The sequence below is a fragment of the Miscanthus floridulus genome, chromosome 6 (genome assembly GCF_019320115.1).
Source record: "Miscanthus floridulus cultivar M001 chromosome 6, ASM1932011v1, whole genome shotgun sequence".
Taxonomy (NCBI): domain Eukaryota; kingdom Viridiplantae; phylum Streptophyta; class Magnoliopsida; order Poales; family Poaceae; genus Miscanthus; species Miscanthus floridulus.
In genome coordinates, this window is record NC_089585.1 from 114,516,354 (window position 1) to 114,542,613 (window position 26,260).

At 46.6% G+C, this 26,260-nt stretch overlaps 1 protein-coding gene across 1 annotated transcript; it reads left to right on the top strand.

The window, feature by feature from the left end:
- Nucleotides 1–7,537: 7,537 nt before the first annotated feature.
- Nucleotides 7,538–13,940, top strand: LOC136456650 (conserved oligomeric Golgi complex subunit 1-like). The gene is made up of 6 exons (XM_066456574.1): nt 7,538–9,823; nt 10,427–10,621; nt 11,248–11,546; nt 11,660–11,845; nt 12,526–12,703; nt 13,191–13,940. Exons 1-6 carry the CDS (start codon nt 7,607–7,609, stop codon nt 13,332–13,334), a joined length of 3,219 nt encoding a protein of 1,072 aa, XP_066312671.1. The 5' UTR covers nt 7,538–7,606; the 3' UTR covers nt 13,335–13,940.
- The last annotated feature ends 12,320 nt before the right edge of the window (nt 13,941–26,260 follow it).

The following is a 26,260-nucleotide window of genomic DNA, read 5'->3' on the forward strand; positions in this document are numbered from 1 at the left end:
TGCAGTTAGACACACTGTCTAGATACATAGTTATGGCCTAGGCATTTTAAGGAAAAAACGACCCTGATATTGCAGTTCATCTAGTAATAAATTGTCTTCCTAGTAAGCCGAACCGCTAATACATCATTGGCAATGGGGTGTGTGCTCAGTAATAGAACAACCGATAAATCGTATGAAGCAAAGACATCATTGACAATGGATGTAAACTGAGTAACAACTGAAAGAAACGTGCAAGTAATATAACGACAGTCACCACAAAGGCACCGCAAATAGCAAGTCTCATGGAAGAACGAAATAATTATATAATCATCACTGCAAAATTCCATTGTCTCAGTCTTTAAAGAACCATCATCGCACAATCCCCAAGTCTCAGTAGATGGCATGAATGAAACAATTAATCATCAACGTACGACCTAGGGAATAGCAGACTGTTTCTGTGCGTAGCCCCTAAACTGCATACTCAACTAATCATGAAATGGAGCAAAGCAGTGTACAACCCCCCAAAAAAATGAGAGAGAGGTAAGCAACGGTACCCTTTTTTGTGGGAACCATAGAATATGAATCACAGACCGAAGACAATGCATAGGTATGGCCTAGGAATTAAAGGAAAAAAATTTTACACTGAGCATGAAGCATGTTTTTTCCCCCTCTAGAGTCACATAGAGATTAGAAATTGGAAGAAGTAAGGAAATGGCATTTACCTTACCCGTGTATTTGCGTCTTCGTGGCCTACACCCATGAATTCTGCATTTAAGCCATCAGCCATATATTTAGTGTTAAGTCTAGGTACAACAGCTTTGTGAAAAAACTATTCTGGAATAAAAATAGCCAACCTGTGAAATTTGGTGAGGCATGTGAAGCTGGCTGAATATTGTAAATCCATATAGAAGCAACTAATTAACTATTTTCAGATCTTAACATCCTACCCTCTTCATTTATACCGATCGTTTAATCTCTTGTTAAAATAAATATAATAGTTTCATAATCCACAAGATCGTGGTACCTAGATACAGAGCAAACTACCTTTCTGTCTTGTTTCAGAAGGAAAAAGGCTTGGAAAACCGGTTAATCTACTACAAAAATAAGCATGGTAAAATTCCTGAAAAAAAACAACAATGAAGGCACATCATCTCTGTTGCAAAGATACTCTTTTGTACTGACTGACCTGTATCATCAAAAATTGTATTTCTCTTGTACTAAATGACCTGTATGTTCTAATGCTATTTCAGTGGATTCATAAAAGATTGCAAGTGGTATGACTCCAGTAAATTTGTTATACATAGGACTGTGGGGTGTTTGGTTAGAAAGAATGACTGACTGGCTGGTATACAATACTACCAAAAAAAAATGAGGATTCATGTAAACAGGTGTGCTATAGCAACAACCACTTGTTCATCATTTGATATGTATCAGATTGTGAGGCACCCTCATTCCTTCAAGTCTACTACCCCATCCATTCCAAACTATAAGATGTTTTGGCTTTTGTAGATATACATTGTTTTTGCTATGCACCTAGACACACACTGTCTAGATACATAGCTATGGCCTAGGCATTTTAAGGAAAAAATGAGGCTGATATTGCAGTTCACCAAGTAATATATTGCCTTCCTAGTAAGCCGAACTGGTAATACATCATTGGCAATGGGGTGTGTGCTCAGTAATAGAACAACCGATAAATCGTACGAAGCAAAGACATCATTGACAATGGATGTAAACTGAGTAACAAATGGATAAAATGTACAAGTAATATAACTACACAGTCACCACAAAGGCATCGCAAATAGCAAGTTTCATGGAAGAATGAAATAATTATATAATCATCACTGCACAATTCCATTGTCGCGGTCTTTAACGAACCATCATCGCACAATCCCCAAGCCTCAGTAGATGGCATGAATGAAACAATTAATCATCAACGTACGAGCTAGGGAATACCAGACTGTTTCTGTGCGTAGCCCCTAAACTGCATACTCAACTAATCATGAAATGGAGCAAAGCAGTCTACAATCCCCCAAAAAAATGAGAGAGGTAAGCAACCCTTTTTTGTGGGAACCATAGAATATGAATTACAGACCGAAGGCAATACATAGGTATGGCCTAGGAATTTAAGGAAAAAATGACCCTGAAACCGTAGTTCAGCAAGTAATACATGGCTTGTTAGTAAGGCCAACTGGTAATACATCATTGGCAATGGGGTGTGTGCTCAGTAATAGGACAACCGATCAATCATATGAAGCAAAGACATTATTGACAATGGATGTATACTGACTAACAAACGGGTAAAAATGTGCAAGTAACCACCAAGGCACCGAAAATAGCAAGATCCATGAACGAATGAAATAGTTATATAATCATCACTACACAATTCTATTGTCTCAGTCTTTAAAGAATCATCATCGCACAATCCCCAAGCCTCAGTAGATGGCATGAATGAAACAGTTAACCATCAATGTACAGGTAAGGATATCAGTTCTACATAGGAGAACAACAGGAGACGATGGACACTGGGCGACCTTGGTCGCTGCAGGCACGAGGGGGGGGCACGATCCCCGTAGCGAGGAGAGGGAGTTTAGGGAAGGGGAGGGAGAAGGGGAGAGAGCGCACGCTGCTGTTTAGGGTTTGGTCCATACCTAGGTTTTGGCCGACGAAAGTAGCGCAGGCTCCCCGACTGGAGGAGGCATTGAGGAGCCCGCGGAGGGCCCAGGCGGGCCGCTCCCGATGCGGCGGGCGAGTTTGAGGTCCGGGTGCGAGGCGAGGTCGAAGGAGCTGCATCCCGCGCTGGATCCGGCTGCTCGCCGCAGATCCACCGCCTCCGTTGGCTGCGGGAGGTCGACGGCGTGGTCCAGCCTCAGATCGGCCGCCGGTAGGGGCCTCGCGAGCGGCCGCTCCAGATCCACCGCCGAGGTTGTCGACGTGACCTCCCCGTCGTCATGCACGGCCACCACGGAGGTTTCTCTGCCGCGAGAGGCCTCCGGGGCGTCAGGGCGTCCACTGGGTGGCCGCGCGGCCGTGGGGACGACCGACGACGGAGGGCTGAAACCCTAGGCCGCGCGACCCGCCGCGTCGCGTCGCGGGGAGGAAGCGGCGTGGTGGTGGTGGTGCTGGAGGAGGAGGAGGAGGAGAAGGAGGAGGGAGGTCTCCGCCGCGCGGATGGGGGGCCACCGGCGAGGTCGTCCCGCGCCGTCGCCTGAGCCGCTCCGCGAGCCGGTAGCGAGGGAGGGAGAGCGAGAGAGAGAGCGGAGAGGACGAGGCCGTCGGGGTCGGGGAGAGACGGGGCGCTTTTCGTCGCGGGGGCGGTGACTGTAGCGAGCGGCTAGGCGTAGCCAATCTGGACGGTCGATCGCAGAATCGGACGGTTGGGGGATTTCGGGGCGACGTGGCCAGCCTGAGAGGCGGCCAAACCTCCCTGCTTTGATAATAACTGGACGGTCGATCGCAGAATCGGACGGTTGGGGGATTTCGGGGCGACGTGGCCAGCCTGAGAGGCGGCCAAACCTCCCTGCTTTGATAATAAAAGATTCCATTACGTTTACGGTCAGAAACCAAACAAAGTCTGTAATGGTTTAATCTGTTTCCATTACGGCGTCTTCCTCTGTCTACTGCATAACCATGTGTTTTATGTAGTTTTAACACATGATTTTTTTAACCGTAGGATGAAGATCCAACGGTCTCCAGTATTTTTCTCACTCCAGCCTCCAACCTTAGACGCACTGCACAACTGACCCCCGCCGCCGTCAGGCACCCCGCCCTTGGCCGTGGCTATGTCGGCACAAATCACAAGCAACAACAAATCACAAATCACAACACACATTTTTTTTCTATGAAAGGACAAGGACAAATCGCGGTTGTGTCGGCACAAATCACAAGCAACAAATCGTGGCGGCGCGGGCACAGCGATAGCGCTGGCATGGGAGCAGCGGTGGCGAGGGCACGGCACGGCGAGGCTGCAGTGGCGCGGGCACGGCGCAGCGAGGCCGCAGCGGTGGCGCGATCACAGATCAGACGAGAAGATCAGACGGCCTCAAAATCGTGTGTCAGATTGCTCAAAAAAAATATGGACGTGGTATAGCATTTCTGTTACCGTTTGCGTTATCCTTTACATAATGCAACCAAACAGCACGTAAGGTTCAGCACCGCTACAAGTCTCTTCTGGTCCCCTTATATGGCTCCTCACCTCTCATAATAAATCAATTGGTTGGATGGATATGCGCACATAGAAAAATTCATTGCCGGATTATCCAATCAGTTATTACCATTAAAATTAGCCATTGTACCTTGTTGACGTCATCGGTGCTCTTCTCCTTCTCGACAGACCGTTCGATCTGTGCATTTGCACCATGCCGCAACACAAAGTGTTGGTCGGATGGTATTGTAGTTTGTCTGGCCCTCTATTTTTATCCTTGGTTGAACCATCCTCTTAGTTCAACTCCACATTATTTCTCTTATTTCTTTCTCTCATTGATCTGCACGGTCATTCTCCATTTGTCTGGCTCTCTGTCACTTCGAACACTAGACAGTTTGGCCTATTCAATTGAACAATAATATACACCACAGAAGTGATGGCCGAACGCTATAGGCGCTTTGTCCAACACGTGTTTTTTTTCCATGTGCAGGTCTAACCGTATCACGAAGTCTTTCCTTTAATTTGTTGATTTCTTCATTTTGACTCTGTTTCTTCACCGTCTTTGCCACATGTCTCCTCGCATCGTTAGGCCCTACACAGCATACTAGTAGTGCCTGCAATTTTTTTCGATACACGTAGGCTCATCGGAACTAGCATCGTCAAGCCACAGTGTGCTAGCATCGCTCTTGGTCCCGCAAACGAAAAAAGCATCCATATAAAATACTACATCAATCCATCTGATGTACGGAGTACTAGGTAAAAGCATCAAGCTTTGATTATTTAATTCACAAGGTAGAAGTAGGCAGCGGAGCAACTACCTGATCCGCTCCAGAAATTTCAGGCACTGACGTCGGCTGCTGCAGTGTATAGAGCGGTGCTTAGATTTTCTCTCTTCTTTTGGCACTACTTAAGCTATACACTGCAGAGGGCCTTATGACCTACTAGAACTCGTACACAACTTGGCACATATATGTTTGTCCTAGTAATTGGATCGTTACCTAAATTAGAAGAATAACTCACATGTTGCAGTGAGACTGTGTAAGAGATAAAGTTGTCGTGTCATTACATGTATGAGATAGGCTAGCAAAGCTTAGACAAGCTAATGAAAGAATCTAACAAAAAGCTAATATAATATTTGATTAAATTATAGGAGAATGTGATAGATCTCCAGACAAATAGTATGATATTGGTATGCTTTCTATGTTGATAAATATAGATTAAAAACAATAATGATATTTAGTGGAAGATGGTGTGTCAGTTATATAGTGAGAGGATGTGGTACTTAGTGGGGATAATACATTAATAGTTTGCATGCGGAGATTGAATAGTTAGTGTGATTTGCCTATATGTAGATATAGGTCACCAAAATGACATTTAGTCATGTACACGGGTCCATTATTTTTGTAAGGGGCATGACCTAAAAATACATCTTGTCCCTCCTAGGTAGGTTTTTGGTGAATTATCGACAACTGATTAAGAAACTAACGTATTTAACAAATCTATAAGCAATTAATAAGTTTTATAAAGTCATAATTGATATACATAATATCATTGTCTGAAAGAGACAAAGGATACTACTTGTATATGCATAAAAATTCAGAAATAAGATTACCTCCAAATAATAAAACGCCAAAGTCCGATGCTCACGATCCTTACCGTTGAAGCAAATCGTACATTGAAGTCAATCTTTCCTAGGGACGTGGATTTGGAGTTTTGGGCTTTGGAATTGCCTCACATGATGCTACATGGAGTGTAGAGCATTAACTTGAGTACGACTCCTCATCAAGTACTACATATTCAGCATTTCAACATTGTTTAGATAGCTTTATACGCTTATTACACTCTTAGTGGTCTTGTTTCTTTCATAGAGAAATTCACGCTCTACTGAAGACTGCACATACCACATGCCGTTCAGTCTGCAAAATTCATCATTAATTTAGATGCACTTGCACAACCGATTGAAATGTTGCATTAGAATACCGCTCCTGTGACTATGACCAACACATCGGAGTTTGAACTTTGGACCCATTGCTGTACTAACGCCGAATCACTTCTAGGTTTGCAGCTTTTTCTTAATTCTTTTGGAACACAGAAGTTTTATAAAAATCATATAAAATTTTATAGAAAATGAATTTATTTTATAAGAAAACATAAAAAACAAGGGGAAATTCTTAGTTCCAAAGAGTGCTTTACTATGGTATAGCATTCAACTCAAAAATCCTAAAACTAAGACTGTCTCCAACGGATCCAACCAAAAAACAAGACGCATTCTCCGGTTTAGGTCGTGCACAGTGAAAATATCCGTGACCCATAAACTCCCCTCTCCAATCGTCGGGCGCAACAGAGCGTCCTCTTCCCTTCCTCCTCCTCTCGCGAGCCCCGCCGCCTCTTCCCTTCCTCCTCTCGAGCCGCCGAGCGCCGAGACGAATTGATTTCTTCCTCCTTCCGCTAGATCCTGTGCGCTACGCGGCCGCGGCCAACTCGCTAGAGAGCTCCCGTCGCGGCGTGCCTGAGACGAGCAGGGAAGGGAGCCGAGCCGGGAGGCGCGCGGACCTCCATCGCGGCCGTCCGGCGCTGTCGCACGCCATGCGCGCCGCCCGCGCCTTGCGGACCTCCAGCGTGGCCGCCCGCCATGCGCACCGCCCGTCGTGCGGAGCTCCAGCGCGGTCGCCCGCACCACCGCCCACGCGTGCGCCGCGGCTGCCTCACCCTGGCTCGCCTAGCCACCGGCGCGGAGCTGCTCGCGCGGCCGCCGGAGCAGAGTCGCTCGCGCGGCAGCAGGCGCGCAGTCGCTCGCGCAGACGCCGGCGCGGAGTCGCTCGTGCGGCAGCAGGCGCGCAGTCGCTCGCGCGGACGCCGGCGCGGAGTCGCTCGCGCGGCAGCAGGCGCGCAGCGGCTCTCTTTCTGCTCATCGGCGGAGAGCCCATCGGGGAGCCCGTCGTGCAGCGCGGATCCGGACTCCACGACGGTAGCCGCGCCTCCACCGACCTCCATCGGCCTCGCCCCTGTGCCGGGCCCCGGCGGTCACTCCTCCCTCTCTCTCTCTGTGTGTTTTGCGTCGTCGTTCTCAACGACGTTTTTTTGCCTTCCGACACCGCTGCTACGCAAAATAGCTGGCTTGAATGCGTCCTCCGTTGGATCGTAAGTTTGGGACGTAAAAATACTGTGCACGATATATCTTGTGTTTGGGTCGCGTTTTGCGTGTGTCGTTGGAGACAGTCTAACGGCCCACCAAATCGGCCGCTTTCTCCACCACTGGCAAACCGTCCCACCACTGCCCTACATACACAGATCCACGAGGTTCCGAGCTCCCGGTTCACCAGGCCCACGCTCTCTATCGGCCCCACCAAACACCCTCCTTCCACCGCGTCCTGCTAACTCAAACGAACGTGCCTCTTCACTAGTCAGTCTCTCCCCCACCCCTCCCTCCCTCCCGATCCTCTCTTGGATCTCGCCGCGCACTCGAAGGCAAGCGGGGCCGCGATGCCTGCGGCGGCCGTTCCCGGAGGCGGCGGCGCCGCCGACGCCGAGGATCTGTTCCGCACCAAGCGCATCCCGGAGATTCGCGCGGCTGAGGGCGCCACCCGACGCGAGATCTCCGGCAAGGAGGAGGAGCTCCGGCAGCTCGTCGGGCGCAGCTACCGCGACCTGCTCGACTCCGCGGACTCCATCCTCCTCATCAAGCAGTCCTCCGATGCCATATCCGACAACCTCGCCCGCATCTCCGGCTCCCTCTCGTCGCTCTCGCCGCCCGCTGAACCCTCTCCCGCCTTAAGCGCCGCCTCGCCGTCCCCGTCTGCTGGAGGGCGCGCGAGGCTGTACGCGCTCGCCGCGCGCGCCAAGTACCTGGTTGACACGCCGGAGCACATCTGGGGCCGGCTCGACGAGGGCCTGCTCCTGGAGGCGGCGGGGCGGTACCTGCGGGCTCAGGTCGTGCACGGGCGGCTCTCCCGCGACGCCGCGGCCGCCGCGCGGTTCCCACTCCTCGCGCACCAGGCGCAGCTCGTGGAGGCGTTCCGGCCGCAGATCGCCCAGCGCGCGCGCGAGCGCCTCGCCGACCGCCGCCTCCCTGTAGCGGCTCACGCTGACGCGCTTGCGGCCGTGGCCGCCATCGACGCCCCGTCGCTTGCCCCGGCACAGGCGCTCCTCCTCTTCCTCACCTCGCGCCGCGCTTGGATCTCCCACGCCCTAGTTGGGCTCGCCTCGGATCTGTCATCCTACACCTCTGTGCTGTGCGATATCGCGAGGATCGTGCGGATCACGCTTGGCCACGTTGGACAGTTGTTTGTGCCTGCACTCAGTGATATGCCGTTGTTCTTCAAGACGGTGCTTGAGAAGACCCCGCCTGAGCAGTTGTTCGGTGGCATTCCGGACCCTGATGATGAAGCACGGCTGTGGAAGGAGCACATGAACCAGCTTGAGGCTACAATGGTGCTGCTTGAGCCAGATGCCATTGCTGGGGCCTGTACGGATTGGCTCAAGGAATATTGTACTGAAATTTTTGGTGTGATTGCTGGTGAGCAAAAGTTGGTTGATGCCATTGGGAGTGGGGAGCTGCTTGGATCAGTGCAAAGGCTTGTACGTGATGCACTAGATGGGAGGGACGGATTGGAGGGAAGTTTGGAGCAGTGGCTGAAGAGCGTCTTTGGGTCAGATATTGAGTCCCCGTGGGATCAGATCCGTGGGTTGATCTTGAAGGATGGCAAGGATATTTTTGAGGATTGGATGGAGGAAGCATTTGTGCGGCGGATGAAGGACATTGTGCATTCAGAGCTTGATAGATTGGGTGCTAGTGTTAACGTGAAGGAATCAGTTCAGGCTATTGGTGACAATGCTGATCCAAAGGATGCTGGAGATTTCCTAGCATACCTGCGGAAATCTTCAAAGGGCGGTGGTTTCTGGTTCTCAGAGTCTAAGACCAAGAAAGGCGGAGTTTTGGCACACTTGAAACCAATTGCTGATGAAAATGATTTTCATAGCTGCCTAACATCGTATTTTGGGCCAGAAGTTAGTCGGATCAGGAGTGCAATTGACAGTAAATGCAAGAATATCCTGGACGATCTGTTAAGTTTTGTGGAGTCACATAATTCAGCCCCAAGGCTGAAGGAATTGGTGCCATACCTCCAGGAGAAATGCTACAGGACCATCTCGGGAGTACTGAAAGAATTAGAAGCTGAGCTCAGAAAGCTCTCTGCTTTGTTGGGAACCAAAAAGGAGGGTAACGACATACCTGCAGCTTCTATTATAGCAGAGAGGTCTCTCTTCATTGGTCGTCTCTTGTTTGCGCTGAGATACCATTCAAGTCATGTACCCCTGATACTAGGTTCCCCAAGGGAGTGGGTAAAGGAGGCGGGTGGCGCAGCATTTGGCAGGTTATCATCACCTACACCAAGACATTCAAGGGCATCTTTTGATTCTTTGGTATCTTTTACACCCAGAAGGCGCACATTTGACAGTCCCAAGAGTCCTGGAAGGCAATTCTCGGATAGCCCGAGAAGACAAACTATTGCTGCTGCAGTATCTTTGTTTGGCGCTGATGATAGATCCAATCCTAGACTTGATGAACTCAATAAGACCCTGCAGTCACTTTGCATCATGGCTCATAATGTATGGATAGCATGGGTGTCCACTGAATTATCTCACATTCTTTCATATGATCTCAACAAGGATGATTCACTATCCTCTTCAACTCCTTTGAGGGTATGCCTTTGAACCCACTTGCAGTTCCGATATCTTTTAGTGTATAATAAGGTGTAGTTTTTGAATTACATGACTGCATTTTATTTGGTTTGGAAAATTTAAGTAGATTCACATGTATAATAATATAGCATATGGGACCATCTCTGAACACATTGAGGGCAATATGTGTTTGTACCTTACCTAGAGAGACTAGGTGAATTAAGGAAAATCGTGGGTAGGTATACATTGTACTTCTTGAGGCCTGATGAAGAACACTAACTTTGGACATGATGCCTCATAAGATTACCGAGAGTGAATTTAAAGGTACACCTGAAATCCTGAATTGATTGGAGCTAGAAAAAATATTTAAAAGGAGGCAGGGACTAGGTGCTTGGTTTCACCCTCGCGCATAGTGCAATTGCCGCCTACCCTGCCTAGGTGCCTGCTTATCAGTAATCAGACACTTAGCATCACTGATATAAGCTGGCCTAATCCAAGCACTAAATTTTACTATTTTACCCAGAGCTTTCAAGCTATTTAGTGTACCAAACAAATATTATTTCATTTTTTTTGTCGATACAGAATTCTAATTGCTTTAGTTGTGTGGTTTGGTTGCATTGTTAGGGCTGGGAAGTCACAGTAATTAAACAAGAGGAAACAACTGAGGGTCCCTTGGAGATGCAAATAGCTCTTCCATCGATGCCTTCATTGTACGTCATATCCTTTCTTTATCAAGCATGCTTGGAGATTCATAAGGTTGGAGGGCACATCCTGGACAGGATTATTTTGCATAATTTTGCATGGGAGCTACTGCAGAAGGTATGTCCCTGTTACAAGTTCACAGTCATGATGCGTTGGACTCAAAATCGAAGTATTTTATTTTGTATGAACCTCTAGCCAAGAATCCAAGAGTTGATTCTTTGTTTTTTTTCTTTTGTAATTAAGCTGTTTCTTGGATCTGCACAAACCACAAATAGCTTCTTTGTGGTTTCTTTATCCATGGACTCAGCATGGAGAATGTTGGAGATATTTGACATCATAATGATAATAACACTGACACATCTGATGGAATTTTTTTTTGGCCTGTCCTGTTTAGTGTTGGGAAAGTCTAATTCATATTTCTCCAGCATGGGAATAGATTCTCAGTCAAACTATTGCAACTTAAGAAAGATTTATTTGTTTCTAAAAATAGTAACCAGTCTTCGATTTAGGTGTCTTCAGACTGGAACTAGTGCTTCATCTAGACAATATGGACTAATGCTTCATGCTTGGGTGCTTCAGCTCCATGAATATTCCAGTTGACATTGTTTTTTACATGACCTAGTTGCTGCCTGTTTTATCAAAGTTGTCTCAAACCTGTACTGATGATGATTCCATACGAGCCTGTCAGTATGTCTTTCAAGAAATGTGATCCATTGATCCAACTTTTACTTAAATATATGCAGGTCATCAATATTTATGAAAATTTTCTTTCATCTGTTGAATCTGGGAATTCTCCGGTTTCAGAGAAAGGAATTCTGCAAATACTGCTAGACTTGTGTTTCATTGGTGATGTCCTATCAGGAGGTAAAAGTTCTTCCACCAACACTACTGAAATGCAGACAAATTCTTTGCCAAGCACCGTCACCAAGACTTCCTTCAGGAGAAAACAGTCACAATCACAGGCAGACTCAGCTGTCATAGAGCCTATAAACAAGTTAGTCAACAGGCTCTCACAGAGATTGGATCCTATAGACTGGGCCACGTAAGATTTTTTCCAATTTAAATTGTTTCCTGTCATGTTATTAAAATATGTAACAAATTAACTACAGACTCTGCTTTACATTCCTCCCAACTGAAAGCTGTGTCTTTAAATAGGTATGAACCTTACCTGTGGGAGAATGAGAAGCAATCTTACAAGCGTTATGTTGTTCTTTTTGGTTTTTTGGTCCAACTGAATCACATGTACACTGGTATTGCACAAAAATTACCAACGAAATCAAATACAGATTCAAATATCATGAGGTGCTCTCAGGTTCCAAGATTCAAGTACCTACCAATCAGGTAAATGATCTGTGTCGTGTAAATAACTAACTATGGATTTATATATTGCCAAGTGCATGTCCCATTAAGTGATTTTGAAAGGTGTTTTAAACTTAGTTTTGTGCTCAAACCAACCTGTCAGCAGCGTACCTACCATTGCAATCAGCAGATATAGTTATGATATGGAAATTTTGTGCTTGACAACATTTGTTGACAAGATATCCATGGATGCTTGTAAAACCTGATGTATTTCTATGCCATAATTCTGGAACATATAATGGGCAACTTCATAGCATTCTGCAAAAAGGTCATCTGCTAAATGTGAGGAGCTTACATTAGTGAGTTAATATTAGTATATTACAGCTTCAGTGTTGAATCCTTACAAGTGATATTATGACTTGTAACTTTGGATAAGACACTATACTCTATTCTGGTGTACTGTATGGATGACTAAGTAGTAGTAAATGTCGAGATGAACAGTTAATGGACAATAAAGAAAATGTATTTTTTTAGTGTGCTCGTTCGACATTTAGGAGACTTGTGTAATATCATTCTTATCTTTGATTTGCTTTTTTGTTCCATTTAGCAACCTATGTTGGTGTTCTGATTTTCTTTTGGGGATTTTCAGGTGGCTTGTGGAGAATATACTCTCTTTTTTTTAAGATTCTGATCTCTTCCTTTTTTTGTCTTCTTGCCTACAGTGCCCCAGCTATATCATCAAGATCACACAAATCGTCACTACAGTCGCCATCTAGTGACTCCACATCTAAAAATCCTTGGAAATCCTATTCAAATGGAGATAGGTCTACTACACCAGAGTTTGGTGATAATGCAAGTCTTGTCGGTGCTGCTCCATTGCTTAAGTCATTTGTTACCCAGGTGAGTAACTGACTACAAGTTAATTGATTGTTAACTTCAATTCTAGCCTAAACAAGTAAAAAAAGATCCTCACGTTCTGTATAACTTATTAATTTATCCATCAAAATTCATTCTGCTTGGTTGAGGAAATTTTCCATTAGCATGGTATGAGATACTTGCAGAATTAGCCCTGGAAACAGTGAAAATTTATGAGCACTGACTGATTCATATCTTGTGTTGATATCTTGTGACTGTTGCTAGCACATTTTTTTTCATTTTTGAGCCAACAATGTCTTGTTTTCTACTTCTATTTTTTCATTTAGTCCCTAGATCTGTGGAAATTAGAAGACTTTTTTCTTTCTTTGTACGAAAGACAAATCAAGAGGTTTATCTTTTCACATGTTTTCTGTCTATTCCCTTTTACAAAACTTATTGATGCAACCTATAATTGTTGTATCTTTCAAGTGAATTCAAATATTCATCAAAATATCTTCATGTCATTTGTCAGGTGGGGAGCAAATTTGGGGAGAACACATCAAGATGGGGGTCCATGCTCTCTGACGGGCAGGTTGGTAAGCTAAGTGACATCCTCCCTGGACCAGCAGCTGGGTTTTTCTCTTCTTTCACATCTGGAGCTCGATATGATTCATAGTAATGGCACCATGATCCTTGATCTTTACCCCTTACTACACGCCATATGGAAACTCACGTGTCATCAAGAGAACAAGAGAACTGTTGTCAGGTGTAATATGCCTTTGGAAATCTGTTGCTTACAGAATGATGCCACATTGCTGGTCCAGCGTTGCTTGGCATGTCCTGCCATGCCTCTTCACATCTTATCATGACTAGACAGTGTCATGGAGAAGCTCAGGAAATTATGATGGAAAAGATGGGATTTATTCTATATCGGCTGCCCACTGGTTGAATGAGTGGTTAGGGAAATCAAATTTGGTTTCAGTGTGTTTCCTGCATTTGACTTGGTACATAGGACAGAACAAGTGCAACTCGCCGCTGATACTAGCTCAGTTTGGGGACTCATGGAGTCATGTTGTGGATACGCGGCACTTGAAGTTGTGAAAAGAATTTTGGAGGCCCATTCTTTCTTTCTTTCTTATCTTTGTCTCGGCGAGTTGGCTGATTTTTTTCACCGGAACAGTGCTGGAACTGCTGAGGTTGTGGTTTTATCATGTAGGCAAATTTGCAAAATGTGTACACTGGAAATATAGGAATAATAAAGTCTGTATCATGCGTTCATGTCCACTCAGCATTATGCTGATTGCCATAGTCTTCTGTAATTGTCTACATGTGGGGTTTGAAGTTGTTATTAGGTACAGTTGCTGATTTTATAGGTGCCTAATTAGAGGGCAGAAATTATAGCAAAACAAGCATCTAAGCAGGACCATGGAAAATTTGGCTGGCTAAGGCTGTGATTGGTTCCCCGTATCTCCCCTATCCTGGCTGTTTGGCTGTATGTATCCACCGACGCCTGTATGTATGGCCTATTGGGTGTAAAGCGACTATTATCCTGGCCTGTTGGATGCTTTCACTGGTTGGATGCACAGCGTCCCAAGCAAAACACTGCTAGGCCTGGGCTCAGGGGAAGTGTCAATGTACAATGCTCGCCCGCGCCGGCACCCGCGCCCACGCCCGCAGCGACAGCGGCGGCGGCCGGGCCATCCGTGTCCGCGGCAAGGAGGCCGGCGCCCGCGCGCTGGGCCCACGACGGGTAGGGAAGGGAGGGGAAAACGTGGAAGTAGGTTGGGGAGGGAGGGGGAGGGCGGCCAGCCATGGCGGCGGCAAGAGGCCGGCCGGCGGCGCCTGGCGGCTGGTTGGAGAAGGGGAGGGAGGAAAACCTAGTCTGATACCATGCTAGAATTATGTGGATTCATCATTGGGCTAACCCTAGAAGGGTAGCAATGTATATTAGTCATACATGGGCCTCATGGGCCTAATACACTCATACTCTCATACTCCAACATACAAGCTCATGCACGCACATCATTTTCACACGGGCATTGAGTGTAGGGTCACTGAATCTGCTCATGCACTGCAAGCAACTAATCACTATTCTAGGATCACTACATCCACTGATCCACTCAATTTTGTTTCAATTTTCATCCAAGTATCCAACATATTATACGACGTGGCTCTATCTCTGTGAAACAATGTTCAAGCAAGCAAGCACACCGACACCCAAAGCCGTTGCGCTCGGTGGATGAGTTTTTTTTATTATCACTATTTTGAAAGCCGGTGGATGAAACAATGTTCAAGCAAGCAAGCACACCGACAAGGTTCCAATCAAGCTTCGGGCTGGATTAGGAAGCTTCGGGCTGGATTAGGAAGCTTCCCCGCTTTTCGTGATGCGTATGTGAGTGATGATCCACATGGACCCACACAGACACAGCGCGCGCAGAGGGCGAACCGCGAACAACCAAACCCGTTCATTCGTTCAAGCTCGAGAGAGACTGCTGGACACCCGAGCAACGGGTTGAGTGGACGGACAAGCGCCGTGCCCGTGCACAAAGTCAAAAGTGTACCATATGGGTAGGTACGTTACGTACGTATATGTATGGTATTGAAGAAAACATCGTGTATACTCCGTATATGTCTCGGAGAAGAAACACTTTTTTGGGAATTCCTGAAGAAGAAATATTGCTTTACAACACATCGATTAGTCTACGTCATAATATCCGACCAATTCGTGTCGATCATATATGTACATAAATATCACTCGGCCAGCAAGGCTGGCACCTGCAAATTAAAATGTCGGCAGCTGCCGGGCCGTTCTCCTGGTCATATCTGAGAGTCTGATAATCGAGGTGAGGTCCGGTCTCGAGGGGCGTAGATTAAAGGCGTACTCCTCGTTCCAAATTATAATTCATCCAAAGATTCAAAACATCTCAAGTTTAATCAAACTTATATAATAAAATAACCAATAATGATATAATTAAGATCTTCGGACATACGGACGTCTCCCTCCGCTCACTCCTGCACGCGCCGCTTGCCCAGAGACCAGGGGGTGTTCGGTTGTACTACTTTCAGCTTGTTTCCGTTTATTCTCTCTCACATAATACTATTGAATCAGCCGAAATCAGTCGAAATAAGTTTCAAAAGTGACCAGCCGAACACCCCCCTTATCCGCTCGTCCTGTCCGTGTGCCCCGATGCTCGCTGCGCCGTTTTCTCCTTGCGTCACCGTGCCCATCTGCCCACCCCACTCCGCCTCGCCACCGCCGGTCCCCGCAGCACCGCACCCCCGCTGCTGTAACACCCAAAAATTTGCATCACTTTGAAATAAGTGAATTTGATTTATTAGTGATTTTGTGAGCATGCAAATCTAGTTAAATAAATAATTTTTGTGAAATTAAAATTTATCCTAAGGCTAGAGACATGTTGATGCACTCATGCTGGAGCATATTTTATTTGTGATGGACTGGTTTTTGTTGCATGTGAAAAGGAATTCAAATCCCTTTTGAAAATCCATTTGAAAATTCTGGAAATAAAAAGAAAAAAAATGGAAATCCCTTCTTCTCTGTTCTGGCCGCGAGGCCTATCCTTCCCTGGTTTCAGCCCGCTCGGCCGCTTGGCCATTTCCTTCCTCCAGGCCCAGCGCAGCAGCCGCCCTTCCCTTCCTTCTTGGGCCGAGACGGCCGGCCCAGCTCACGGCAGCCCACAGCAGCAGCAGCCCTCCTTTCTCCTCTCTGTCTCGCTGACGAACCGGGCCCACACGTCAGCGTCGCTTTCTTCCTCCTCGAACCGGACTCGGGTCGGGCATGGCACCGACCAAGCCACGTGTTTCCTCGCGCGTCCTGGTGCAACCCGCACGTCCGCGCGTCCATAAATAGCGCGCACGTTCGCGTTCGCACGCCCCCGCAACAAACCAAGCACCAGCGCCTTGTTCCCGAGCTCCAGCGCCGCCGCGAACCCTAGACGCCGCAGCGCTGTCGATTCCGCCGCTGCATCGCTTCACCGCCGTCGTAAGCCAGCAGACGGGCTTCGCGTTGCATCTGCGAGGCCGCGTGTCCTCTCCATTCTCTTTTTCTTGCACCCGGTTGCTCACAGCGCGTCGATGACCTTTGCAGGGACACCATTGCCGCCGTTGAAGCCGCACGCTCGCCTCGGGTTCCCTCGGTCTCCATCTTCTTGCCAGGTGAGGTCCCCTCGATCTCCGCTTTTGGTTGGTACCGGTCTCGTGTTCCGAGGTGACCGGAATCGCCTAAATCACCAACTCCGACGAGCTCGGTCGCCGCCGTTCATGTCGGCCGCCGTCTCCCCCTTCTTCTCCGGCCGGCAGCGCCGCCCCTCACCCTCTCGGTCTAATCTGGACCGTCCAGATTTGATCCAACGGCCTCAGACGGCTGATACCCCTTCGGTTGGCCTTTTTGCTTAAGAGCCCCTGAACTCTCTGTGATTCAAACCCGCAATCCAAAGCGTATTCCCTGGTTTACGCTTTCATCTCTGGAAAACGTATTTTCCAATTTACAGATTCAAATTGAAGTTCCATCTAATTACAGTTTTGCCACTGATTTCAAATGCTTATAAAATGCTCATTTTAACTCCGATTTGATTCGTTCAACTTGCGTTGGGTTCGTAATGAGTTAAATGCACCACAGGCCCCTGAACTTGTAAGCGTGTGTCACATAGGTCCCTGAACTTGGAAAATGCATTTCTGACCCCCTAAACTTGTTAAGTGGTACACATAGGCCCCTGAACTTTGAAAATGCATTTCTGGCCCCCTAAACTTGTCAAGTGGTACACCACAGGCCCCTGAACAGTAACTTTTGCTATTTTTCCAAAACTTTTTTAGAAATCCATTTGCAACGCTCCGTATACACAGTCATATATATATATATACGGTATAGAGCAGCAGGGCATCCATCAGGCGATATGATGCAGCAGGGTGAGGCCGGCCGGGTCGACGGAGCTGCTGTTGCTGCTGCGGCGTTGGCATGAGTGGTCGGTCACTGGTACGTACAATGCATGCATGCATGTGCTGATGTGTGTGAGGTGTACTACGTGCTACGACGACATATATGTAGGTGTGCGCATGGTGACTTATATGGACATGCATGCATGTGCGTGGCTGACCTGACCCGGTCACCCGGCCGGCCGGCCTCAGCCTGGGTCGCATGCGCCACGCCATGCGCGCACTGCAGCAGCACCGGTTCTCTTCTTCCTCACGCCAACAACACCAACAGCATCGGCCAGACGCCGGCAGCAGCAGTGGCACAGCTGCGTAGGTCTGTCTATCTGTCTCTCTCTCTCCCTGTGTCTCTCCGTCCATGGAGGGAGGCAGCAGCAGGCAGAGGCAGTCAGGCACAAGAGAGCGAGCCAGTCAGGCGCCGCTGTACCAAGGCATACACGCCGAGCATGCAGTTACACGTTCAATGCCAAACCTACTGGCTACTACATTCCTGTCTCACCCTACTGCATCATATCGCCTGATGGATGCCCTGCTGCTCTGTACCGTATATATATATATATATATATATATATATATATATATATATATATATATATATATATATATATATATATATATGACTGTGTATACGGAGCGTTGCAAATGGATTTCTAAAAAAGTTTTGGAAAAATAACAAAAGTTACTGTTCAGGGGCCTGTGGTGTACCACTTGACAAGTTTAGGGGGCCATAAATGCATTTTCAAAGTTCAGGGGCCTATGTGTACCACTTAACAAGTTTAGGGGGCCAGAAATGCATTTTCCAAGTTCAAGGACCTATGTGACACACGCTTACAAGTTCAGGGGCCTGTGGTGCATTTAACTCTTTCGTAATCTACGTGTTAGTGTCCTTGTTAGTTCAGTTATGGTTTTTAAATTTCGAGTTCATGTTTAGTACATTAATAGTCTATAGGAAAACATGGAAAATCCATATCTTGCTCGTTTTAGATCCGATTTCGGTGAATTTCGCGTCTATGTGATCGTAGTGACGAGTAGAATGTTTTTATACACTTTTCAAACTGTTTTCTTGTTGGTGGTGTATTGTTCTAATTATATCTCTTTGTTTGCTTCGTGTATGATTGCTCGGATGATTGTATGTTGCTGCTTGGTGTTGTTGATCGAGTTCAGACGGTGAGGTTTTCGTTGGTGATCAAGAGAACTTCTACGACCAGCAAGACCAGCAAGACTTTCTGGAGAACTTTGATCAAGGCAAGTATAGCTAAGGACCTTCCTTGTTGTCCTATTCATGATGCTCACTAAAATACATATGCATGTGTCTTCCTTGCTACCTATGGTAGGATTTCCTAGAGATTGAATACTCAGTTACCTTGAAAACCTTGGGATATATGCATGGGTAGTATTTATGCTAGTGCTAAGCAATGACAATGATCATGTGAATTGATTAATGGAATAAGCAATACATTCAAAGATGACTAAAAGGACTTATCCTTTGGCAAAAGCTGGGACAACCCATACAGCTGTGAGGGCTACATGGCGCTGGCTCTAGTCGCTTAAGAAACCCTTTTCTAGCTGGTTAGAGGTCTGCGAGTTGGGTATAGGACAACCTCTGTCCTGTTGAGCCTAGCTATGGAAGCGACCTTTTATATTTTTGGAAGGGGGGTTCCTATATCCGATGACCCTGCGGCCCTGGCGGGTTAGACAAGCTCTTAGGTGGCTTTATATGGTGTTCGGTGTTTGGATGTAATTAACCCATACATTTGAACAACATGGCTCACAGTGAAAGTGTACAACCTCTGCAGAGTGTAAAACTGTTATAACAGCCGTGCCCACGGATACGGGCGGCCCGGAAAACTGAGGGAATATACAAGTCTTAATTGAAACATGATAATCGTTTATTTATGATACTCTATTGCTATTCGTTATTCGATTACATTGGATCATTGTGTCATGGGATCATTGCTACCTTGATGTTAATAAATGCTAAACTTGATGATGACTTAAATGCTAACCGCAGTAAACCAGTGTCAGCTATTTGAGACTCATGAACCCTTAGTTATCTTGTTAAGTACGACATATACTTATGCCTTGCTTTATCTTTTATATTGGAAAATCCCGGATGGGTAACATATCAAGATTGGATTGAAGATTACCGTGATGAGTATTAGGCTTGGTGTCAACCAGTTGACGTCCTTGTTGGATATTATATTTATGTTTGAGACTATGTGTTGAATATTTATTCGCTATGTAATAAACATTGTGTTGGTACAATTCACAATTTGTCCACTTATGTGTGCGACCGTTCCTGGGGTACACATAAGACTTTTATACATCCTCTTTTGTTCTTAAAATTGGGTGTGATAGCTGCGGCGCACCACATCCCTTGCGGCCTCTTCTACTCTGCCTCCCCACGCTGCCTCCTCGCCATGGCCGGCCCGCTCGCCGCGACCGCCTCCACCGAGCTGGCGAGCCGCCGCCTCCACCGAGCCGGCGAGCCTCCACGACGGATACTCCAGCAAGCAGGCGAGGGGAACGAGATTCGTGTGACACTGTGCGCACCGGTGAGTTGCCCATGCCGTTGTCGCACAACGAGGTCCATGCGCCGCCGTCGATCTCCGCGTCGGCGTGCCTCCATTCATCCAAGTAAAGCCCATGTTGCAAGAATATGTTTCAAGTGTTTCAGATGTTTCATCTAGATATTGCAAAAGTAGATCGGAATATTGCACATCTTGCAGTGGTTATACAAGTATGTTTCAAGTGTACATTATAAATGTTTCATCTCGTTTTCCATACTATGTTTGTAAGTATTTTATCTAGATGTTGTGTATGTTTTCACACATATGAAGTGTTTTTAGGTGTTTTTTGCAAGTGTTTCATACGCATGTTTCGAGTGTTTTAGCTGTTTCGTACGTATGTTACAAGTGTTTCATCTGGATATTTCAAAAAGTAGATCTGATATTGCAGCTAGTGTTTCACAAGAATGTTTCATGTGTTTCATATGTCTTCAAACGTATGTTGCAAATGTTGCATCCGGATATTTTAAAAGTAGATATGATGTTGTAGCTAGTGTTTCACAAGCATGTTTCATGTGTTTCATATGCCTTCAGACGTATGTTGCATCCGGATATTTTAAAAGTAGATCAGGTGTTGTATTTTCTGTCTTTGCTTTTTTTGCAGCCTCACCTTTGCCTCGATGTCTCCTCCTCCTCCGTCGGGCATTGGATGGGCATCCGCCCCCTTCCCCTCTTCTGGATGCTGGCATAGCCACCTGCTGCAGCTGCTGGCCGTGTGCATGCATGTGAGAAGCGAAGGGAGCACGAGCAGGGACTCCCCATATGTAGTTGGGCGGCATGGGCCCCGCGTAGGCGGGCACGGGGTGCAACCGTGCGGGGGGAGACGGAGTGCAGGCGCGGGCGTCCGTCTGGACGTCCGGACGCTAGCACTATCGTAAAACAATACCATTTTACGATGCTAAATAAGTATCATTAGATTTTTTTATTAATTAAATTTTTTATATTATACCTATTTAATGTTATAAATCTTTATATTTTTTTATTTTTAATCAATTTTGAGATGCTGACTCTCAAGAAAGCTGGAATGACTTATTTGGAACGGAGCGAGTACTTACATATACATACCGTGGCATTGAACCAACCACGACAAGAGTCATTGACTTTCGGCATCTTCGCTGGTTGATTTCTCGGCTGATAAGCTCGGCTGATGCTGATTTGTTGTGAGAGAAAAATACTGTTGGCTAGCTGATAAGCTCTGACTAAAACCAACAAACGAACATACTGTTTGTAGAGCAGCAATACCATATATATGTGCATACATCATCGCTCATGTATGCACGAGCATGATTCATAGGTTGGCACTATCAGCTCGCCATGTCCATTTTTTGTTATACTTGTATATACAATATATTGTATATCGATCAACGACATACTAGAGATCTACTCAGGTCTTATTTATATGTATGTGTATCCACTTTAATTTATATGTATTGGAGTGAATTAGAATGGAACCTAGTTTAATTCTACTTCAATCAACTCTAACACATGTGAAATGAGATATCAACGGCATACTAGAGATCTACTCAGGTCTTATTTAGATACATATATATATGCACTTCAATCCACGTATATTAGAGTGGATTAAAATAGAACCTAGTTTAATTCCACTCCGATCCAGCACGTGCATCTATATAAGACGTAGCAGCAGTCAGCAGCTCTCGGATGCGTTGAATCGCGGAGAGCAGTATGGGTGAAAACACGGCTCGCATAGTCGCGCACGGGGAGCAGAAGAAACCCGAACCGTGGCTGCTCTCTTCTCTGTCCTCTTTCGATCCGCGCTCATGTTGTTGCGTCCCATCGAAGCCGCCATCCAATCCAAGGAATAGAACAAGAACATCCAGCTAGGCTAGGCGGCCAGCCGCACGTGGTCGCCGCTCCATCTCTGGAATTTCCGAGACGATTCGGCTTTGATCCAAGAGGCTTTTACCTGTGTACCCTTAAAAAAGATGCCACACTCCTGCGTATCCCTCAAAAGTTGGTCGTCACCTACATGCCCTCGCTCGAACTTTTCTTTTCCCTCACGCCATTCCGTCGGCATTCTGTTAGGTTTTGGCCGTTTGGCGGCTCTGACATGTGGGACCGGGCTAGAAAAATATCCTCCTTGCCCTCTGGGTCACTGACATATTGGGCCGCATCTCCTTCAGTCTCACCCGAGCCTCTCTCTCAATCTCTCCCCATTCTCGTTCCTCACTCTCTCACCCGAGCGCGGGAGGACGTGGCGGCGAACCCTAACGGCGGTAGATCTGGAGACGGCGGCAGTCGGTGTTGGCGGCCCACCCTCGAAATCCTAGCCCCATGGAGCAAGACGGTCGGGCGGAGCAGGCATGCCGTAGAACGGACCCGGCGAGAGGCCGGATTGGTTCCGGGAAGGGTGAGTACCGCTCCTCCTCCCTCCTTGACTTCGCCCCTCCTTGTATTGATGTTGATTGCATTAGTGTATTGCGCTACCGAATCATGTTTAGGGTTTATTGATTACGTGCTCCTTGTTCATCTGTAGGATGGACCCAAACAATAGTTATAACCTAGAAATGCAGATTGTTGGTCCCAATTGTCGTGCAAAGTGGTTTCTGTGAATGAAGTGGTGGATGCAGACAGAACTTTGTTAACTGGGCTTATGGAAGATTTGGTTGACAAGTATCCTCCTAGCTATGGTGATGTAGCCACATTGTTTTACTGGTGCATGCATAGTAAAGTTCACATACCTGTGCGCAATGACCAAGAGATGCTAGCAATGTTTGAAAAAAATAGGGCAACCAGAACATGCTTGTTGACTGTTGCATATCATAGTCCTGGTACTCAGCTTGTGCTTCCTGATTGGGAGTCTGGTAGCCCAAGGAAATCTGTTGAGCCCCCATTCACTCCTTCAATTGTTTCTCCAAGCATAGCAGAACCAAGCCAGCCATCTATGTCTCAGCCACCCAAAGCAAGGCAGCCATCCAAGTCTCAGTCACCCAAACCAAGGCAAACATCCAAGTCTAAGCCACCCAAACCAAGCCAACCTGAGTTCCTGGCTAACCCAAATCCAATGAATGAGCATATGGGGATTGATGATGAAGGCTTGTATATTGATCTTGGTCCCAACCACCCTCCACCTCCTCCTACCAGTTCTCAGAGCCAGGGGGAGAGTAAAGAAAGGGAAGAAGAAATAGATGAATCCTCTAATGAGGAAGTTGTTGATAGGGATGAGGAGTGTGCTGAGTCAGGTTCTGATGATGAAACCAGTGACGAGGAAGATGAGGAAGTAGAAATAGATGAATCCTCTGATGAGGAAGTTGCTGATAGGGAGCCTGAGCAATTTCAATTTCCTGATGTTGAATATGACAAAGATGACCCTCCTATGACAGTGGGAACTATCTACCCAGATATGGCTTCTTTTAAGATTGCTTTAGCTAGTCATGCTGTTAAACATGAGTTCAACTATGAAATTGACAAGAGTGATACAGGGAGGTATACGGTGCACTGTTCTCTGAGGAATAAGGGATGCCCATGGAGACTGCATGCTGCAATGGAGGCCATCTGTCATCAGTTGGGCCATCACTGTCATCAGTTGGGCCATCACTGGTACACTTGTAAGAATGGGAACCCAGAAGACATAGCTGCAATGGAGGCAGCAAGGTAATCTGTTGTCCTATGCATATAGCTACCTTTGCATGTACATAGCTTTGCATACACAGAAGCTAATCTATTTTCCTTTATAGGGGCACACCAAAGAAGAGGTTGAAGAAGGCTGCAGCAAGCAACACAGAGAGGAGTCTTGTGGTGGCCCAGCCATCCCAGATGCAGTTCCCATTCAATGAGGCAGTGGCAAATGCCATCCATAACAAAGGGAAGAGGAAGTCATCCTCTTCTTCAACCTCCTCACAGAAACACAAGGGTGCAGCACCAGCCACCACTAGTTCAACCTCAGCTCCTACTAGTGTGTCTACAAGGTACCTGTTCTTTGCCTTATCCTTTTCATTTCAACCAGGTGGAAATCTAATGCATACTGTTGACTGTCAGGTCTGGAACTGGTTCAAATGATCCAGTCCCACTCTTATCTGTGCATCTGGTTCCTTTCAATGAGGACTCCATTACAGTGGACACCCAGCCTAGCCAGCCAGTTGATGACCTCCCACTTGAGCCTGTGGATCCACAATGCACACCAAGAAGAAAGAAGGGAACAGTGAAGAAGAAGTTGACACCAAAGAAGCTGTAGTAAGAAACTCTAGTGATGTTCTATTGGTGCTGTGATGTTCTTTTTTTGGCCCTGACGCATGATCTTTTGGTACTTTGATGTTCTTTTGGGGCTGTCATGAAAAACCTTGTCTGAATTGATGGTTCATGTTAGTGATGTGAACAAACTCTAGTAATTTAGTTTCTATGTGTAAACTGTAAGTGATGTGATCAAACACCATATGCTGTTGGTGATGAAACACTTTATGCTACCAGTTATGTGATGGATGAGTGAACTGTTAGTTTCTTTGTCTTAATGTTGTTATGAACCATGAGAAGCATTCATTCATCCATCTATTCATTCATGCATTGATTGATCCATACATCCATGCAAACTCACACACACACACAACAGCAGCCTACTTCTTGAAAATAGCATACAAAGCAAGCACCAAGCACAAATACACAAGTTTTTCAATCCTCCTAAGCTGCTGCTGCACCCTCTTGTCCATTGGTGCATGGCCTTCAACTACAGCTGCCTGGGAACCTTCCTGCAAGATGGCCAGAGGAGGAGCTGTGGGAAAACCACCAGGTGCTGCCACTGCCTGCAGTGGAACTGCTTGGATTGGTGTAGCTGTCTCCCCCATCTCATCCTCCCACTGATAATACTGACATCCTCCAATCTGAAATTCAACATAGAGACTGAGCAAAGAGGGAAAGACAAACAATGTTGACCAAAGAGAGAAGCACAAACCGCGAAATAAGGGCACTTGTGAAAGGCCCGGTTGGGGTTGGCCCTGGTCGTCGAGATGAAGCGATTGGCGAGCACATTGCAGTTCGGGCAAAGCACACGCCGCCTTGGCGCACCACCATAGCTGCTGCTACCTTGTGACATGGCTGTCAAAGAGAGAGGGCTCAAGAGAGTGGCAACTCCCTGGCCTTTGGCGCCAATATATAGGAGGAGAAGGGCAGGCTCTTTGGCGCCAAATCCCTGTCCTTTGGCGCCAACAACGGCGTCTCTGGCGCCAAAGCCAATTGGCCTGGCAATGGCACAGGGGAAACGAAAAAGTTCAGACGCCCATACAAGCCCAAGGGCAACTGAGTCATTTTCCACAGCCGTTACCCACCGTTAGGAGCAAATGCCGACGGAATGGCGTGAGAGAAAAGAAAAGTTCGAGCGAGGGCATGTAGGTGACGACCAACTTTTGAGGGGTACGCAAGAGTGTGACATATTTTTTAAGGGTACACGGATAAAAGCCTCCTGATCCAGCGAGTACGGCCGACGACTTGTCTCCGACGCCGCGTGGGGTCCTCAGGACCACGAGTGTCCGTCATCTCACATTCTCACTTGCGGCGGCGTGGTGGTGTTGCAACACAAAGGGGGGCCGGCCTCGTGGTTAAGCACCACGGACACATAGGGTGTGATCGGATGTTGCCATAGAAATTGCATTGCATTAAGGGTCATGTAGCTATTCTTGCATAAATGAATGTAATTTATTGTAGTTTGGTTTGCCTACGTTACTCTATTGCATGGTTTATACATCTGTTTGGTTAAATATAGAGTGGTATCATCCATATAGTATTCCGTGTTTGGTTGGACTAATACCATGAGATTGGAGTTGGCAATTCCTCGAACACCCTCACTGCGTTCCACCATGAACACCACCGCAGAGGACACGCACCCAGAGAAACTTGCATTTAGTAGATTTTTGTAGAAATATTTCAAATTCAGATTCGCTGAAGAAAATTTTCGTACCAATGTTTCAAATTCACGTTCTCTCAAGAAAACTTTTTAGCTAATAAATAAGCATCACTATGGCTCACTGCTATAATGCTGGCTACAATGACCTTGGAGTCAGAGCACTGAAGAGCCATGTCAAATGACTCCTGATTTTTTTTGATGGTTTCTATATAGACATAATTTCTTATATAAATA

Excerpts from the sequence above, each read along its gene's own strand:
- LOC136456650 (XM_066456574.1), top strand. The coding sequence starts at position 7,607 with ATGCCTGCGGCGGCCGTTCCCGGAGGCGGCGGCGCCGCCGACGCCGAG. Across the intron at positions 11,547-11,659 it reads GATCCTATAGACTGGGCCAC|GTATGAACCTTACCTGTGGG; the intron begins GTAAGATTTTTT and ends GTCTTTAAATAG. Across the intron at positions 12,704-13,190 it reads TTAAGTCATTTGTTACCCAG|GTGGGGAGCAAATTTGGGGA; the intron begins GTGAGTAACTGA and ends GTCATTTGTCAG.